General features: G+C 43.1%; 1 protein-coding gene across 4 annotated transcripts in view; it reads left to right on the top strand.

Annotated features, from left to right (window-relative positions):
• The window catches only part of ADGRG2 (adhesion G protein-coupled receptor G2), a 234306-nt gene that overhangs the window by 145691 nt on the left and 69742 nt on the right, over positions 1-18873 (top strand). For 3 of the 4 annotated variants that reach the window (XM_068269980.1, XM_068269979.1, XM_068269982.1), the window contains 5 exons: positions 529-582; positions 13546-13632; positions 15108-15182; positions 18517-18579; positions 18691-18750. In XM_068269980.1, the coding sequence (XP_068126081.1) occupies positions 529-582; positions 13546-13632; positions 15108-15182; positions 18517-18579; positions 18691-18750 (339 nt within the window). The remainder of the gene's footprint in view (positions 1-528; positions 583-13545; positions 13633-15107; positions 15183-18516; positions 18580-18690; positions 18751-18873) is intronic. The other variant, XM_068269981.1, reaches the window with a different exon arrangement.

Here is an 18873-nt window from a genome sequence, read left to right as displayed (position 1 = left end):
AATATAAGTAGTATTGTAACACTTTTATCAAGGGCTCTTTAAATAATTCTGTGATAAAAACTATAGAAGTTTGGATACCCTTTGCACAGTGGCATTGTGAACCTGCATTGCTTTACCCTTTCTTACCGCAAGGTGCAGCGAGTGCAATGTAAGTCAATGGAGCCTTGCACAGTTGATGCAATGCAATGCGCCGGAAGCATCCGATCTGACGCAAAGTCTACGGTGCATTACCGCATGAACCACGCTTACCTCACGGATCGTGCAGTAATGCAAGTCGATGCATGATGCAAGCAGTGAGGATGACGGGAGCACATGGGCAGATGGGAGTCCCAATGTTGTACTTCTTGCTCAGCAGGGTGAATGTCAATTCAAATTTTAATTTTAATTAATTAATAATTTAGTATTCTCTACCTAGCCATACATGGGTTAATTTTGGAAGGCAAGACGTGCATCTCCTTTTTTATAAGTCTGTCAGCATTACCCTAATTTTGTTAATATACACTGGAGTTATTTTATTATATGTTTCAGGAACTGTTCCAGTAACCAGTCTGCCCATGCAGCTTTCAAGTAACCCCATCACAGGTATGCACAGAACTGATTGAATGACAAGTAAATCCTCTAAAAATGTTGCTACAGATTTGTTACAACTTGGTAATTCAATAGGATCTAATAAAAATTGATTCTCCTATGTCAGGCATGTCCAAAGTTCGGCCTGGGGGCAAATGCGGCCCACCGAGCCTTTTCTGTTTCCAACGCTACATTGCGGCGCACATACGTGGAAGTGTACGTTTACAATACGCTTCCGTGCACTTCCGCTTACCCCGAAGCAGGAAGTGACCAAAAGCCCACATCACTTCCTGCTTGGCCAGATGCCAGTAGTATTGCGGTATTCCCAAAGGCCTGTTTTTGGTGGTGCGTGCCGTTCCGCACCACTGACGCCGCTTTGCAGTGTGAAAATGGGGAGATTTTGTTAAATGATAAATTTTACCCTGTATGTGTAATATCTGGTGCAGAGATGAGCTGATCTGTACATGTGGTAAAATGGAGCAAGCAGTCAAGCTGACGAAGTGTTTTCTTGCTATGCGGGGAGGCGTAGGGACGATGGAGTGGCGGCAGGCGGGGGTGGCAGGGGGGGGGGGGGGGGTGCACAAAGCAATCGTCTGAGTTGAACCACTGGGCAAACTAAGCGACGGTCGCTCATCGGAGGCCAATGTACTCACGCCGAATTATCAGCTGAGGCTGTTATTATCGACCAACTCTGTCAACTTTAATCATGTCTATGTACAGAGCTTAAAGTGGACCCAAACCAAACTTTTTTTAATTCAAAATATTAAGTTGCACCACTCTGACACATACAAAGATAAATAAACACTCCTTCAAGCCTATGAGCATTTCAGTACATGCTTTTCACCCTTCTCTTTTCATAACTAGGGTTATACAGGTGGGAGCCATTAGCAATTCCTCCATTGCCGGAAACCACCTACTCCACCAGTTTGCCAGATTCTGTTCCGGCAATATGAAAGGAAGCGAGGGGTTCCTTCAATAAATGTAAAATATTTTATATTTGTCATCATGCAGCTAAAACAAGACTGCTATTAATTATTATAATTTAGAAATAGATCTTATTTCTGAAATCTTGTATTTTTCATTTGGGTCCACTTTAAAGGTGAGGATGTAGGAGAGATATGGCCTGTCACAAATAAGATTAGGCCTTGCTCCCACTGCATGTGATCTGTGCCGCTTTTCGGATTGCATGCATTTTGGAAATTATAATACTGTGGACTAACACATAGAAAACACTTGCTGCTGTTTATAAGATGTAAATAAATCCAACGTGCATGCAAATTTAATACAAACTGAATGCAGTTTGTAATAGGTCCAATCAAAATCCACAAAAAGTGCATCTAATTGGCCCAGTTCTAGCCGTTTTCACACTGTAAACCCACGGCAGCGATGCGGTGCGTCACTTCAGCCGCACCGCATGACTCCACTAGAAACAGGCCTTTCAGGGAATACTGTGTTACTACGCACGCTTGCGGTCACTTCCTGCTTCGGTGTATGCGGAACTGCACAGAAGTGTGTTGTAAAAATACGCTTCCACGCATGCGCGGCACGATGTCACGTCGGTCACCTTTTAAATATCCCCACGTCGCCGTAGACTAACATGACTTCTGGGCCAACGCAGATCGCCGCAACTCAACGCAGAAGGCGAAAACGTCACTTCCATCCTGTTGCGCTGTATCGCAGAAGTATGAAAGTCTCCATAGATTTTCACTGCCCGGCAGTGGGGTGCAGTAAAAATATCGCACTGCCCCGGTGTGAAAAGGCCCTCTGGGTTGCATACAAATTGCTAAATCTCTACTTTTCACCAGAAGATGTAGAGGTTACTGGCACATGGACGTTTACGAAGGACACTTAGGGCTCAAACACTATAAGCGCTTTTCTGAGCTTTTGCTATTGATCAGCGCTTTCTGAGCGCTTTTTAAAAAATAGCTCCCATTCACTTGCATTAAAATCGCAGTAAAAAATTGCTGTGATTGTGCAAATACATGATTTTTACAGCGATTTTAATGCAAGTAAATAGGAGCGATTTTTAAAAAGCGCTGGTCAATCGCAAACGCTCAGAAAAGCACTTAAAGTGTGTCTGAGCACTTGCTGCTACTTGTTAAGGTGTTGATCTGCAATAAAAGTGGCAGGCAGGAATTTGCACTGCGCTCCCCCTTTCACCATTGTACCATGTAGAATCTGCCACAAGGAAAATAGAAAGCTTTATTTGGTGATCTGGAAAGCTAAGCTATGATCAGGTTGATCGCACCTTTATGAATATGCCGATTGGCACTAAGGTACTATTAAAGGGGCATTATGGCTAATTTCTTTTTTTTTTTCATTTATTGTGGCTGATCAAATGTTTTTTGTACACTGGCATTACCCATTTATTGATTAAGAGGCACGTCGGAAGATTTACCTTGCTGACGCCAAATCAGCATAATCCATTGTCTTGTAGGAGGCATCTGTAACTGTTGTCTGTGCTGCTGTTTGATTTCACCCCCCCTTCCCCTCTGGTCCACTTTTTATAGTGCGCAAGACAGCTGTGGTGTCAGTGAGCAGGCACAAGCACTATTGCTGTGTCCTGCTTTGTTTCTCTAGGGAGTAATTTTTGTATATATATTTTTAATATATTGCCTTTTATTTAAGGAAGGAGGTAGTTATAAATATAATATTGTACATTTTTTTAAAACATAATGGAATAAAATTTATATATATAAAATTTATATATATATATATATATATATATATATATATATATATATATATATATATATATAACATTTTAAACATTGTGTTTATTTATATACTGTATTTATATGTTATATATATATATATATATATATATATATATATATACATACATATAAATATATAAATAAAAGCAATGTTTAACCACTTCACCACTGAGGGGTTTTACCCCCTGACCACCAGAGCAATTTTCACCTTTCAGCGCTCCTTCCACTCATTCGTCTATAACTTTATTATTACTTATCGCAATGAAATGAACTATATCTTGTTTTTTCCGCCACCAATTAGGCTTTCTTTAGGTGGGGCATTATGCCAAGAATTATTTTATTCTAAATGTGTTTTAATGGGAAAATCGGAAAAATGTGGGAAAAAAATTAATTATTTTCCAGTTTTCGGCCATTATAGTTTTTAAATAATGCATGTAATTAAAACCCATGAAATGTATTTGCCCTTTTGTCCCGGTTATAAAACCGTTTAAATTATGTCCCTATCACAATGTTTGGCGCCAATATTTTATTTGGAAATAAAGGTGCATTTTTTTCAGTTTTGCATCCATCCCTAATTACAAGCCCATAGTTTATAAAGTAACAGTGTTATACCCTCTTGACATAAATATTTAAAAAGTTCAGTCCCTAAGGTAACTATTTATGTATTTTTTTTAATTGTAAATTTTTTTATTTTTTTTTAAAGGAATATTATTAAAGTATCTCAAATTTCTGGAAGCAGCATTAATCAATATGGCAATATGAGTCAGAACGAACACAGCATATGCTTCCTTTCTCATCCACTGGACTGATTCGGTTCAGTGTCTTTCTCATTCACTGAACTGATTCGGTTCAGTGTGATGAGTCGGATCACTCGACTCACAGGAAAGAACCGGCTCAAATGAGCCAATCCCTCATGAACCGGGCTTCACTAGTGTGAAGGGAAACTTCTGACGATTCTCTTCACACGCAAGCAGAAGGGGACAAGTAAGCATGGTGTTATTGGCCGGGCAGACTTGGAGTGAGAGGGAGGGAGAGCTGTTGTCTCTCCCTCCTCGTAGTAACATGCTGGATAACTTGCACTGATGTTGGGGAGCATAAAACAGTATAGTCCACAGCTGCACTCGGCAAGAGGCATCACCTCTAGCATAATGGTCTGCCCCAATAACCCGTCGCCGTCAGTTTGTTCAGGGGACGCTGTCTGCAAGGTATATTAAAAAAAGACACACTGCACAGCAGAAGCATATGCTGTGTTCGTTCTGACTCATATTGCCATATTGATTAATGCTGCTTCCAGAAATTGAGATACTTAAATAGTATTCCTTTAATTACAAAAAAAAAAAAAATGGGGAGTGTCGGAGGTAATCAGTTAATTTTTTGTGTAACACTAATTTTTTTCTATGTAAAAAATGCTTAGGGTGTAGTTTTACTATTTGGCCACAAGATGGCAACAGTAACTTTTTGTTTATTGCGACCTGCGAGCGTCCTTCTGGACGCTTGCAGGAAGTACAAGGAGGCTGTGAGTGTTTGTTATTTTTCACAATGATCGCGCTGCCCATCGGAGAGCAGCGGATCATTGCGCGGCTTAGATCAACGAACGGGAATGGATTTTCCCGTTCATTGATCTCCGGGCGAGCGGGCGACGGCGTGTTTACTAGCGGCGGGCGGTGTGTTTACGAGCGGGAGCACGGGCAGCGGCGGGAGCGTGGAAAGTACGGATTTCTCCGTCCCTGGGGGTTAAAGGATGGAAAAAGGGACGGAGAAATTCGTACGGGCGGGGGTAAAGTGGTTAAAAATGTAAATATAGATGAATATATAAAAATAAAAATTATTTTATTCCATTGCTTTTTTAAATTAGACCAGAGGGGGTGTGTGTAATCAAACAGCAGCACAGACAACAGTTACAAATGCCTCCTACGAGACAATGGATTATGCTGAGGTGTCCGTCGCTGTGCCAGCTTTAAAGAAGGGGTCCTCAGCGGGCAGCTTGAAACTATAGAGCAGTACGGCGCCGTCCTGCGTTGTACAGCAGCCTCAGCCCTACACAGAGCTCAGTAACTGCATGATTGTGCAGTTACAGTTGGAATTATCCTCGCTGAGTGGACAAGGGGGGGGGTCGAGGGACAAATCAAACAGCAACACAGACAACAGTTACAGATGCCTCCTACGAGACAATGGACTGTGCTGATTTGCCGTCAGCAAGTGCCGTGCCTCCTTATAAATAAATGGGTAGTACCAGTGTAAAAAAAACATTTGATCAGCCACAACAAACATCATTAACATTGCTGCACGCACAAATGTTTAAAGGGACTTAAAAAGAAGAAATTAGCCATAGTGCCCCTTTAAATAAAAATAAAGGGACGATTCTGTTACAGCAGGGATGTCAAACCGGTCCTTCTAGGGCCGAGGTCCTCACACATTTTTGACACAGCTCAAATGAACTGATGGGTCTGGCTCAGGAAAGGTGTGGTCCATCAGGTAGAGCACATTCCTTTCTTTCTCAGTCCATCCTAAACACTGGCATGGATCTGGCCCTCTAGGCCTGGAGTTCGACACCTGTGTGTTACAGTGTCTTTTCAGCTGATAGCCTCCTTTATAAATATGCCAGAGTAGTGGCATATTTCAGGCAATCAGGTGATTGCAGTCTCTATAAATAGGAACCATGGAGTATTTGAGTAGTTAAAAAAAGTTCAAATTCTTTAACAACCTGGAGTCTGGACTTTTGCAACTTGTTGTAGTCAAGGAAAGAAACTCTCAGAGGAAAGAGTTTCAGTGAAATAGTAATATAAAACTGGATGGGCACTGCCATTGCTGACTTGTTATTATGCCTACCCTCTGGTGTTAAAGCAGAATTACAATCTGGGACATCACAGAATAAAAAACCTGTGTCTCAACTCAACTTTATTTTTCATGTGATTATCCTGGTTACCTTTATCCAAAACTAATTTATTCTGTGCATACATTTATAAATCCCCCCACCCATAGGACAGCTGCACTGTAAGGAATCATGTCCCATGGTGTCATATTCGTGTAATATCCAGTACAAAGTACAGTAAGAAAACCAAAGCATTCAGATGCTTAAAATCAGTGTAGCTGACACACAGAATCAAACGGCAGTTTTTCCTCTGTTTACTCTGCCTTCAGCCTTCTGCACTTTCAAACTTATAGGACAACGTCCTCTTTTTAGGCACTTTTTTTTTAAAACAGTTAGTTTTATTACTAATTATACTGAGGTGGTAAATCAATTGGAGACGAAACCATTCTTTTCTGATACTGTCTGCAGTGCTCTAAACTATAATGTTATTGTAAATTATTTCTATTATCATACTATAAGCTAAATTACAGGCTTGGTGAAAATTAGTCAAAACTACTCATCACCCTGTATGCTAAAAAAGTAAGCAACCGCTAAATGCAATGCAAATACAGGGGTTGGCCAAAATAATGGAAACACCTTGAAAATCAACAAAATATATTTTAATATGGCGTAGGTCTACCTTTTGTGGCAATTACAGCCTCAATTCTCAGAGGTATTGATTCATACAAATTGTGGATTGTTTGTAAAGGAATTTTAGCCCATTCTTCAGTTAAAACACCCTGCAGTTCTTTTAGAGATGATGGCGGCAGAAATCGACTTCTTACTTGAATCTCTAATAATGACCATAAATGCTCAATAATGTTGAGGTTTGGGGATTGTGGTGGCCAGATGAGATGCTCAACTTCATTAGAATGTCCCTCGTGCCATTCTTTTAACAATTCTAGCAGTATGGATTTGGGCATTATCATCTTGAAAGATGGCATTCCCATCCGTAAACAGTTCTTGAACCATAGGATGAACTTGGTCGCCCAAAATTCCTAAATAGTCTCGGCTGTTAATTCTTCCATGAAGGAAAATCATTGGCCCGACGGATTTACAAGAAATAGCATCCCAGATCATCACAGAACCCCTGTGTAACGATTGGTGTCAGCAAAAGGCAGAACTCTGATTATTAGGTGATTTGCAGTATCACCAATAATGCAGATATACACCTGATTATAAGGTGATCTGCAGAATCACCTATAATGCTGGTATATCAGAAGCTGCCGTGACAACAAATACAAAACGTGTAACAGGTGTAACGTGCTTGGTGCAACAGTAATACTGATAGGTTAGCAGGACCTCACCAGAGGAGCTGGTGAGTACTATCAGTAATGAACTTCACCAGTGACAAGGGCTCACTGGTGAGAGAAAGGCAGAACCTCACCAGAGGAGCTGGTGAGAACTATCAGTAATGAACTTCACCAGTGACAAGGGCTCACTGGTGAGAGCAAGGCAGAACCTCACCAGAGGAGCTGGTGGGAACTATCAGCAATGGTCCTCACCAGTGACAAGGGCTCACTGGTGAGAGCAAGGCGGAACCTCACCAGAGGAGCTGGTGAGAACTGACAGCAAGGAACCTCACCAGTGACAAGGGCTCACTGGTGAGTGGAGTGGTTAGACAGATCGGTTTGGCAACAGACAGGAAGGAACAGTACCAAATCGGCAGGCAGAAGGATAGAGATATATCAGGCAGAGTTCAGCAACACAATCAGAAGGGCTAAGGTACTAAATCGTAAGGCGAGAGCAAAGTCAGAAGAGAGCCAGAGTCATACACAGGATATCAAGCAATATATAAATATCAATCACAATAATAAATCCTAGTCTTGTGTGAAATCCCCGGTTTCCTCCCGGATCAAAGCACACCGGATCTATCTAAGGTCTGAGTGCTAACACGTAGCATTCGCAACAGCAGACAAATTGCAAGTGACTCCAAGCTGCTTAAGAAGCGGAGGAGACCCCTCGGCCACGCCCCCGCTCATCAGCCAATCGGAGACGCCGAGAGTCTCCTCTGACGTCAGCCGACCGGCCGGTCAGCTGACGCGCCTCCTTCCTGCATAAAGGTCTCGTCTATGCGCGCGCGTGCGACAAAACTACTCTGTGAGCCACTGACAGTCCCCTCCTCGGCGTGCTAGACGCCGGAGGGACGGGAGACATGCCTGACAGGGAAACCGAAGCAGCTGTGGAGGCATCCTGACTGCCCGCAGCTGCTTCTCCAGGGATTGTTACAGTACCCCCCCCCCCTCCTCGAGGCGTGGACTCCGGACGCGGTCCACCTGGCTTCCCAGGATGTACTTCATGCATGCGATGCCCTGGTACCCAAGATCTCTCCTCAGGCCCATACCCTTTCCAGTGAACAAGGTACTGTATAGAGTTCTGTACCCACCGAGAGTCCAAAATGTGCTCAATCTCATACTCAGGTTCTCCATCAATCACCACGGGGGGGCGGGGGGGAGGGAGGAGGAGTCTACATGCACAGCAGGTTTCAACAGAGACACATGAAATGATTTAACCCCTCTCATACTGGAAGGTAGAGAGATGACATATGAGACATTATTAATCTTTTTGGACACAGGGTATGGGCCTATAAATCTGGGACCCAATTTCGCAGAGGGCTGTTTTAAAGCCAAATGCCGGGTAGAAACCCACACCATGTCACCAGGTGCAAATTCCCATTCCACAGACCGTTTTTTATCTGCCTGTTTTTTCTGGGTCTGAAAGGCCTTCTCTAAGTTTCTTTTAACCATACCCCAGATCTCCTTCAAAGTTCCCTGCCACACTTCCAGAGCAGGGAAAGGAGATGACACTACTGGCAGAGGAGAAAATTTGGGTGACCTCCCCGTTACTATCTGGAACGGGGAAAAACCTGAAGAGGCACTCTTCAAGTTATTATGTGCAAACTCTGCAAATGGCAAAAACTTCACCCAATCCAACTGAGCATCTGTCACATAGCACCTAAGAAACTGTTCGAGGGACTGGTTAACCCTTTCAGTCTGTCCATTAGTCTGTGGATGGTAGCCGGAGGAGAATGACAGGTTCATACCCAAATGATGACAGAAAGCCCTCCAGAACTTGGACACGAACTGGACTCCCCTGTCTGACACCACGTTCTCCGTTATACCATGCAACCGGAAGATGTGGTGAATGAAGAGTCCTGCCAATTCTTGAGCAGAGAGGAGTCCGTCCAATGGAATGAAATGGGCCATCTTGCTGAACCTATCGACTACCACCCAAATGACTGTCTTCCCCTCAGCTCTGGGCAATTCACCCACAAAATCCATAGACAAATGGGTCCATGGTTGTTCAGGTACGGGTAGTGATTTTAGAGTGCCTACAGGAGCTTGCCTGGACGGTTTACTCCTGGCACACACAGAACAATCTCTGACAAATTCCTTACAATCAGACACTATGGATGGCCACCAAACACATCTGTCCAGCAGCTCTTGTGTTCTGGCAACCCCCGGATGTCCGGCGATCTTATGGGAATGGAAGACATGAAGAATTTTAAATCAAAACTGTAATGGCACAAAGAGAATCCCATCAGGTTTCTCCTCAGGAGCCTCCTGCTGATAAGAGCTTAGAGTAGAAGCCCAATCCTCCCAAGTCTCAGTAGCAGATTGTGCTTCTGCTGACTAGTTGTAGGTATCTGCCCCCTTTTTAATAAGTTCAGTGAGGGGTGACACCACAGAAGAAAACCCTTTAATGAACTTTATGTAATAGTTGGCAAAACCAATGAATCGCTGGAGTGCCTTTAACCCTAAAGGCTGTGGCCACTCCAGAACAGCAGAAACCTTCTTGGCGTCCATAGAGAGTCCAGCAGTGGAAATTATGTACCCCAGGAAGGGAACATCAGAAACTTCAAAAAGACATTTCTCAAGTTTGGCATACAAGGAATTTTGTCGTAGTTTCTTTAACACAAATTTCACATGCTCCCTGTATTCAGAAATACTAGATGAGAAAATCAGTATGACATCTAAGTATATAAGGACGAACCACCCCAGAACCTCTCTAAAGACTTCATTAATCAGTTCCTGGAAGACGGCAGGTGCGTTGCACAACCCAAAGGGCATCACCAGGCAGGCCCGGCCCTAGACTTTTTGCCGCCTGAGGCAAGCTTTAAGCAAATCACCCCCCCCCCACAAGCTGTGGGTGTGAGGGGCCGCCGGAGCTGGAGAGGATAGCGGGCAGGAAGGGGGTATTGGGCCTAGCGGCGGGGAGGGGGGTCGGACCTCTCCCTCGCCTGGGCCCCCCATCCTCCGCTTCCCTCCAGCTTTAAAAAGTTGCGTGGCTGGCTGCAGCTGTAAGCGGCAAGGGGCGGGGATCTTCAGAACAAAGAATTGTATTTGCTCTTTGTGCAAAGCTCCAATCTGACACAATAATACAGGAGTGTGAGAGAGAGGTTGTTTGCCCTGTAGTGGTGAATCATCCACTGCAGTAACCACAATCTGACTTCCCAAGGAGAGGAGAGGAAAACCAAACTTTACAGCAAAATCGTAATCCATAAAATTAGCTGCAGCACCCGAGTCTATAAAGGCCTGGGTAGACCTGACTTGATCCTGCCAGGTGATAGAGCACGGGAGAAGTAAGCGATTATTTTTTAGAGGTAAGACAGGATCGCCTAGTGTAGTACCTCCGGCTACACCTAGGCTATAGTTTTCCGCCTTCCTGGGACAATCTTGTACCATGTGACCCTTCTCTGCACAATACAGGCAGAGTCTTTCAGTAAGTCTCCTGTTTTTCTCAACCTCCGAGAACTTAGATTGTCCGATTTGCATCGGTTTATTTTGAGGAAGAGAAGAAAGGGCAGTAGCAGAGAAGGGAATAGGAGAAGGTCTCCTTAGCGGTCTAGCTCGAGTCTGTCTTTGATAACGAACTCGACGATCAATCTTAACTGCTAAAGAGATCGCCTCATCCACAGTCTTAGGTTCTGGGTGGCTTAACATCAGATCAGCAACAGCATCAGATAATCCTGATAAAAAACAATCTAATAAAGCATACTGCCCCCATCTGGCTGACACTGCCCACTTTCTGAACTCAGCAGCGTAAGTTTCAACAGTATTATGCCCTTGTCGAAGCATTTTGAGCTTCCTCTCTGAAGTCATAGCTAAATCGGGATCATCATAGATAATTGCCATAGCTTTAAAAAATTATTGAACTGAAGTTAAAGCCTCATGATCAGTAGGCAGGCTGTAAGCCCATGTCTGCGAGTCCCCAGATAATAAAGTCTTTAAAAAAGTAACTCGCTGACTCTCAGAGCCTGAAGATACCGGACGTAACTCAAAATATGATAGGCAATGATGCTTAAAGTTCCGGAAGTCAGACCGGTGCCCTGAAAATCTTTCAGGATGAGGCATCCTGGGCTCACTGACTATAGGGGATGACACTGATGCATTGGTCTTTGGGAGTCAGGTCACTACCTCAGACAATAAGTTAATGTGTGTCTGCTGTGTGTTGACCACATTGGTAAGATCGTTTACAGTCGTGGTGACCTGAGTGCACAGTGTCTCCATAGACATGTTTGGTCTGCTGTTCTGTAGCGATTGGTGTCAGTAAAAGGCAGAACTCTGATTATTAGGTGATCTGCAGTATCACCAATAATGCAGATATATACCTGATTATAAGGTGATATGCAGAATTACCTATAATGCTGGTATATCAGAAGCTGCAGTGACAACAAATACAAAAGGTGTAACAGGTGTAACGTGCTTGGTGCAACAGTAATACTGATAGGTTAGCAGGACCTCACCAGAGGAGCTGGTGAGTACTATCAGTAATGAACTTCACCAGTGACAAGGGCTCACTGGTGAGAGCAAGGCAGAACCTCACCAGAGGAGCTGGTGAGAACTGACAGCAAGGAACCTCACCAGTGACAAGGGCTCACTGGTGAGTGGAGTGGTCAGACAGATCGGTTTGGCAACAGACAGGAAGGAACAGTACCAAATCGGCAGGCAAAAGGATAGGGATATATCAGGCAGAGTTCAGCAACAGAATCAGAAGGGCTAAGGTACTAAATCGTAAGGCGAGAGCAAAGTCAGAAGAGAGCCAGAGTCATACACAGGATATCAAGCAATATATAAATATCAATCACAATAATAAATCCTAGTCTTGTGTGAAATCCCCAGTTTCCTCCCGGATCAAAGCACACCGGATCTATCCAAGGTCTGAGTGCTAACACGTAGCATTCGCAACAGCAGACAAATTGCAAGTGACTCCAAGCTGCTTAAGAAGCGGAGGAGACCCCTCGGCCACGCCCCCGCTCATCAGCCAATCGGAAACGCCGAGAGTCTCCCCTGATGTCAGCCGACCGGCCGGTCAGCTGATGTGCCTCCTTCCCGCATAAAGGTCTCGTCTATGTGCGCGCGCGACAAAGCTACTCTGTGAGCCACTGACAGTCCCCTCCTCGGTGTGCTAGACGCCGGAGGGACGGGAGACATGCCTGACAGGGATCCTGACTGCCCGCAGCTGCTTCTCCAGGGATTGTTACACCCTGCCATGTTTTACGATTGGGAGAAGGCAGTCTGGATGAAATGCTTCTTTCGGCTGTCTCCAAACATACACTTGGCCGGTGGTCGGAAATAAGGTAAACGATGATTCGTTAGAGAAAATCACATTTTTCCACTGCTCGAGGGACCAATTCTGGTGGTTTCTACACCACTCTAAATGCTTTGAAACATTTATCTTTGAGAGCAGAGGTTTTCTAATTGCAGTTCTTCAGTGGAATCCAGATTTGCGCAGCTCCCGACGAACCGTTTTTTTGGAAACTGGGTTCTGTAGGTGTTCATTCAGCTCTGCAGTGATTTTAGGAGCCGTGGTCTTGCGAGCTTTTCTAATAATTCGATGTAGAGTCCGACGGTCTCTTTCAGACAACTTCGACTTTCGGCCACAACTGTGCTTTGCTGAGGACGTTTTTCATTTTCTTTCAAAAGCAGGCATTACTTTTGAGACAGTACCTCTTGAAATGCCAAGCATTCGGGCAGTTTCTGTTACAGTAGCGCTTGCCATACGAGCACCAACAATTTGGCCTTTTTGAAAGTCTGAGAGATCTGCCATTTTATAAATTATAACCAACTTTGGTTTAAATATCTGTAAAAAAAACAATTATTTTAATTAAACATATCAAATAACAAAATAAACAATTTTTTTTTACATATGTCAAGTTTTGATTGCTTAAAACAAGTTCAAAGATTATGATGCCAAAATGTTAGGTGTTTCCATTATTTTGTCCAAACCCTGTATGCATATACAATACTGACATTAATTTGTTTTGCATACAACAATTATTAAACAACTGTTATAAAAAGCATGAATTTTTATCCAATAAACATCATAGAGTTATGTCACTTTATTACTGAAACTGAATGATACTGTCAGATAGTTACATTCTGTGTTCTTTTTTTTCACTCATTACAGTAATTGACAGTACGAACACTACCCTAAGTGGAACTATTGATACTAATTCTTCATCTCTCACAGCGGTCCAACAAAATGTATCGAGTGGTAAGCAGTCTTTGCCGTAATAATTACACTGCAATATTGCTGCTGGTACTGCACAAGCATACTTCTTTTCCCACTGTTATTATTATTGCTATACCTTTAGACAGCACTGATATTCTTATGCACCACTTTATAGAGTACAGTACATAGTCATGTCACTAACTGTTCCTCAGAGGAGCTCACAATCTAATCCACTATATGTAGTTATTTCTTACATACATGTGCCAATAAAAGCCACTAATCATATATTTTTATTAATTTAATGTACTGCTGCGGCTCTGAAACTTTCTCCTCAGCATGTTTCTGAGCATTCAAGTAAACCTGTACTGAAAAATAACTCAAAAATAATTAATTGTATATGTAGTAGCAATACTTCAAGCTTGAGAAAACTGTCTTGTTATCAACATAGCTTGCACAGCCAGATAAGTGTTTTGTTTATGTTTGCCTCATTTGCATATATAACCTTTTTTTAACACTTGCAATGAAAAAAAAAAAGCAGAAAGGAACCTCAGACACGTCATAAAGCCCCGTACACATGCTTGACTTAAGTCAGCCACCTCAGCCAACAATCAGGTGTGTGTATGGCACCTGACGACCCCCAACACTCTACCGGCGAGCGATCCGCCAGACGGATGTACCCAGCCCCAGCAATGCCGATCCTCCCTGTTAATCCCATTGTTTGCCCTGCTCCCCCGCCTGCCACGTGATGTCACGCATGCGCCACTCCTGCTGCATGACGTCATGCATGCGCCCCTCGTTGTACCTCTGCTCCCACATAGCAACACAGCACGTTGTCAGCTACACAGCTGACACACGTGTGTGCAGCAGGGCTCAGGGATGTCGCCAAAGGGGATCAGCTCCTGATCCCCGATGGACGACATGCATAGGATGACTTGCACTAGTTAAACCCATGTTTATCTCATCATTGGGTCGATTTACAAAATACCTGTAAAAGTGTCATGTGTATACAGCCCACGGCAATTTTATCAGTATTTATGTATACAACACATGCTCTGGTCATATGATATAACGTGTGGTATATGATCAACATCTGTGTTGTAAAAATAAAGTGAGGTGCAGTGTGTGCAATTGGCTTTACATGGATGGCATAATCCTGTAAAATTACCACATGAAATGTTACTGGGGTCCTATCCCTACCCCTATTTCTGTGGATGCTGCAGGCAACAAACACTAAGGCACAAACTTTTCAGCAATCCTGACTGTGTTTTGATGTGACTCATTTGTGGGTGGAAAATCCTAACTTGCAAATAGAAGATCATTTTAATGCAATAAAGTTTTGGTGGATTACTTATGACATCCTTACTGGAGTTGTCTGTAGATCTCTGGGGAGGCATAAAGCATAATTTCAGATTAAATGTTTAGTACAGTTTCATGTATTTAACACTTGTTAAATAATTATTTGAAAATAATACTTTTATCCGGCGAACGTACTATTGTAACATTTTTGCTTCTTGCAGTAAGCCTTGGCTCGAACACTATCACTTTTGCTGATAATTTATCCCTAACAACAAATCTTACAAATATAACTACTGGTAAGTAGACCTTGCTGTAATAGGTCACACCAAAATAGGTCACACCAAAATGTTGCAGACAGTGGTGAGCTGGGCACACACTGTGTACAATCAATATCGTCCTGATATCAATAATAACCTGAATGCCAGCTGCCACATTGCCTCACTGGATATTAGATCACATCTTTGCAGATATCAAATCTTAAGCCTGGTACACACATCCAATTTTGATTGGCCAATCATTGGCCAATTTTACCACCTTCATGTAGTATGAGAGCTTGCCTGCTCAATCTGTTCATAGTGTTCAAAATCTGTTGACACTCAAGCCGGTTTTATACCTGGCCAGACCATAATAACAGGGCAATGCTCCACCCACTGGCATTGCACTTCAAGGTAAAAAACTCAATTCATATGACCCTGCGGCAAAGTGCGTGACAGAGTCATATGCATAGCGCCACACACCTCTCACACGCCCACCCCCCCACGCACTTGCTGCCCGTCGCCGATCCTTGCCCAGTGACGTACTCCCTGCTGGACAGAAAGTATGTCACTGGGATTCCTCTTCGTATTTGCGTCGTTCAGCGCATGCATGCCACACTGCCGCTGACAACATATTTAAAAATACTGCGTTGGCCAATGACTTCCATTCATTCCGGCGGTAACGCGATGTTGACTTTGCGGCAGGTCGGCAGCAAATCAGAAGCATCCGGTGCAACGAGACGTGATGTGTTTATTGTACTGAGCCCCATACACTTTCATTGTTGTTGCATTACCCTGCTTGCAGAAATTGTAATGTAATGCGAAAAAAAAATGCCCAAGTGTAAAAGGGGCCTCATACTACGTGGAGGATGTAAAATTGGCCAGTGATTACTCAGACAAAATTGTCTGCAAGTACCATGCTTAATATCCCTCTCCCCACCACAGCTGCTAGTTCTATACTCCTCATTTAAATACAAAGCTACAGTATGAATCCTCACTCATATAGCTTCTACTACCGCCAAACACCCCACCCCATGCTTCAGCTTACCTAATCTTCCATAGAACTACCTTTCCAGATTAACATTCAGTCAACAAGATGATCAAACATTGACCAAGCCTGACTGAGCAGGACTCCTTTTAAATAGATTTATGTTATATTCAAAGTTTATATATAATTTGATATCTACTCTATTAAAACATATCTCATAGTGTTTGCCCAGCTTTACATGCAGAATCATGTTGTTACTGTAGGCTATTGAATTTTCTAAGCGCTGTTTTCTCCAAAAACAGTAGTTCGACACATCACCACTTAGGCTGCTTTTCCACTTGCCGCGAACTGCTCCAAAAAGGGGGCCATTTTGCCAATTGCAACAGCACTGCGATTTAGAAGTAAATATGCTCATTTCCCATTACCGCATTGAAATTTTTCCCGAATAACAATTGTCATGCTGCGCGATTTTTGGTGCATTGTGCTCCATTACTGACAGCTCACAGCACAATTGCAGTGAGGGGTAGTGAGGGGAAAATGTAGGTTGAACGATCGCATTGCAGTGTGATTTTGTGTGCGATCATGCTTCCTAGGGGAAACGCCTACATTGATATAGCACTAAGGGCACTTTTCCACTAGCAATTGCAATCACAACCGCTAAACGCCAGCGTCAACAAATTGAAAAATGGAATCGCGGTAGTGGAAAATACCTACTGCGATTCCTATGTTAAAGTAGCAACCCTAGTGATTTAAAAATCTGTGCTTTTCACAGAACATTGAACAATTCAGTCACTGTCTGTCAGAGGAGCTTACAATCTAATGCCCCACCACATACTAAGACAATTTTTGAGAGGGGGTGTCATTTAGTACTTGATGTTTAGGGGCAAGACCCATGTATACAGGCAGCACACATAAAGTGGAGGGCTCCCACGTCGCTGCAGTGGCTTGGCCTGATTGCGGCGGGATCTGTGCGGGCACTGAGCGGAGCTCTGTCCTCAAGCGGCCATCTCGGGCTCACCGCGCATGCGCCTCCGCTAATATCACTTCTGGGAGAAGGGACATGGCACATACACCAATCTCCTATTCCCTTAGCTGATTGGAGGGGGCAGCCAGTGGGCGTTTAATACAACAGAATGATGTGCCTGCATGGAGAGAGGAGCATGACATTTTATCTGTGTGGGCATTATTGGGAAGCGCCACTGCTAGAGATGGTGTGGCTAGCCTGACACTATTCCCTATAGGAGGGAAGTGTAACTCATCAATGGAGGTAAAGTGGGGTCAGTGCGATCTCAGCACTGATAGAAGGAGAATCATAGCTGCCTATTCACAGGGTGACCCCAGAAGTTGTGAACCCCTGTAATTGAAAATGTCATTTTGTGGCAGTGAATTGTTTTTCATGCCTATGTCTGCATTGTTAAAGTGATAGTAATGAAGTCTCTATACTGTCTGTCCTCGTATCATATTGTCAGTGTCCGTTACGCCACTCTGCAGCTTTTATGTTGTTTTTTAAGATCCAATAAAGCAATTTTGGTAAAAGAGCTGTGCCGGATCAGCTTGTAGACAGTGTCCGTTACGCAACTGCCAAGTCAAATTCATTGTAAGGGCGTACTTAAAGGACCTCTATCTTGAAAAAATGTAAAATTTGAAATATAAACATAAAAACATACATTTCTTCCAGAGTAAAACGCATTATACATTTTCCTATGTCACTGTCACTTCCAGTAGGTAGTAAAAAGCTGGAAGATCTGACAGATATAGCTAGGCACCGCTATAGCAGTAATGCTATAGTGCGCAGGGCGAGAAAGGGCAAATCTGGCCATCACCGAACCCCAAATTACTTCTGCCTCCAAGTGGCGACTACTTGGATGTGGAATTGTATTTCATGCCACCGAGGATTTGAGCAGCAGCAAGGTAAGCTGTCATTCGGTTCACCCTGCGCCCAGCTCACCGACAGCATACTAGTATGTACACCTCCCTGGTAAGGGTCTATACAAAGATGCCAGCAAGCCTTCCTACTCATTTGCACAGTATTTTGTCAGGAGGACTGAGCAACTGAAGTTCATTAAGTGCTTTCGTAAATAAGAAATACCTGAGAATCCCCCATGAGGAGGTGAACTAGTCCAAAACCTGTCAGATTTTCACTACCCGCTGTAAATGACAGCGAAAATGTAATTTATAGTTCATTTTACTATGAGATAAATGTACACCTACAGTATATGTACTGTATGTATTATACATTTTTAAATTTTACGTGATAGTTGTCTTTTTTAGTCAAATAAAATGATTCAGATTCTGAAATAAAATATAATAGGATAAATGTTATTGTGAGTACTATGTACTGTATTGTGTGAATGTATATTTTTTTTTACTGTTGTTTACTTTTTACAGTGAATGAGAGCTTAAACAGCACCTTGACTGCTAATCTGTCTCTTCCAACAAACCTAACTAATGGTAAGGATCTGTTATCTACGCATCAGGTGTAGTACATTTTTGCTTACTGGTAGTCGTTGGTTTTCGTACCAGTAGAAGATTAAATGGAATTTTCTTATTTTACACACGCAGCACTGGATAATACAACTGGCATAACTGTATCAAATACGGTAACACCAGATACAACCACAGGTATGTTATTGGTCATTTTTTTACAGGTTAAAATATAGACTCTATGAAGCACTTTTTAAAGTGCACCTTTAAGAATTTTAAGTTGGAGCCCCAGGGAAATTGGAAAATATTTGTGCCCTAACA

Source organism: Hyperolius riggenbachi, chromosome 2 (genome assembly GCF_040937935.1).
Source record: "Hyperolius riggenbachi isolate aHypRig1 chromosome 2, aHypRig1.pri, whole genome shotgun sequence".
NCBI lineage: Eukaryota > Metazoa > Chordata > Amphibia > Anura > Hyperoliidae > Hyperolius > Hyperolius riggenbachi.
This window is presented reverse-complemented; position numbering and strand designations above follow the sequence as displayed.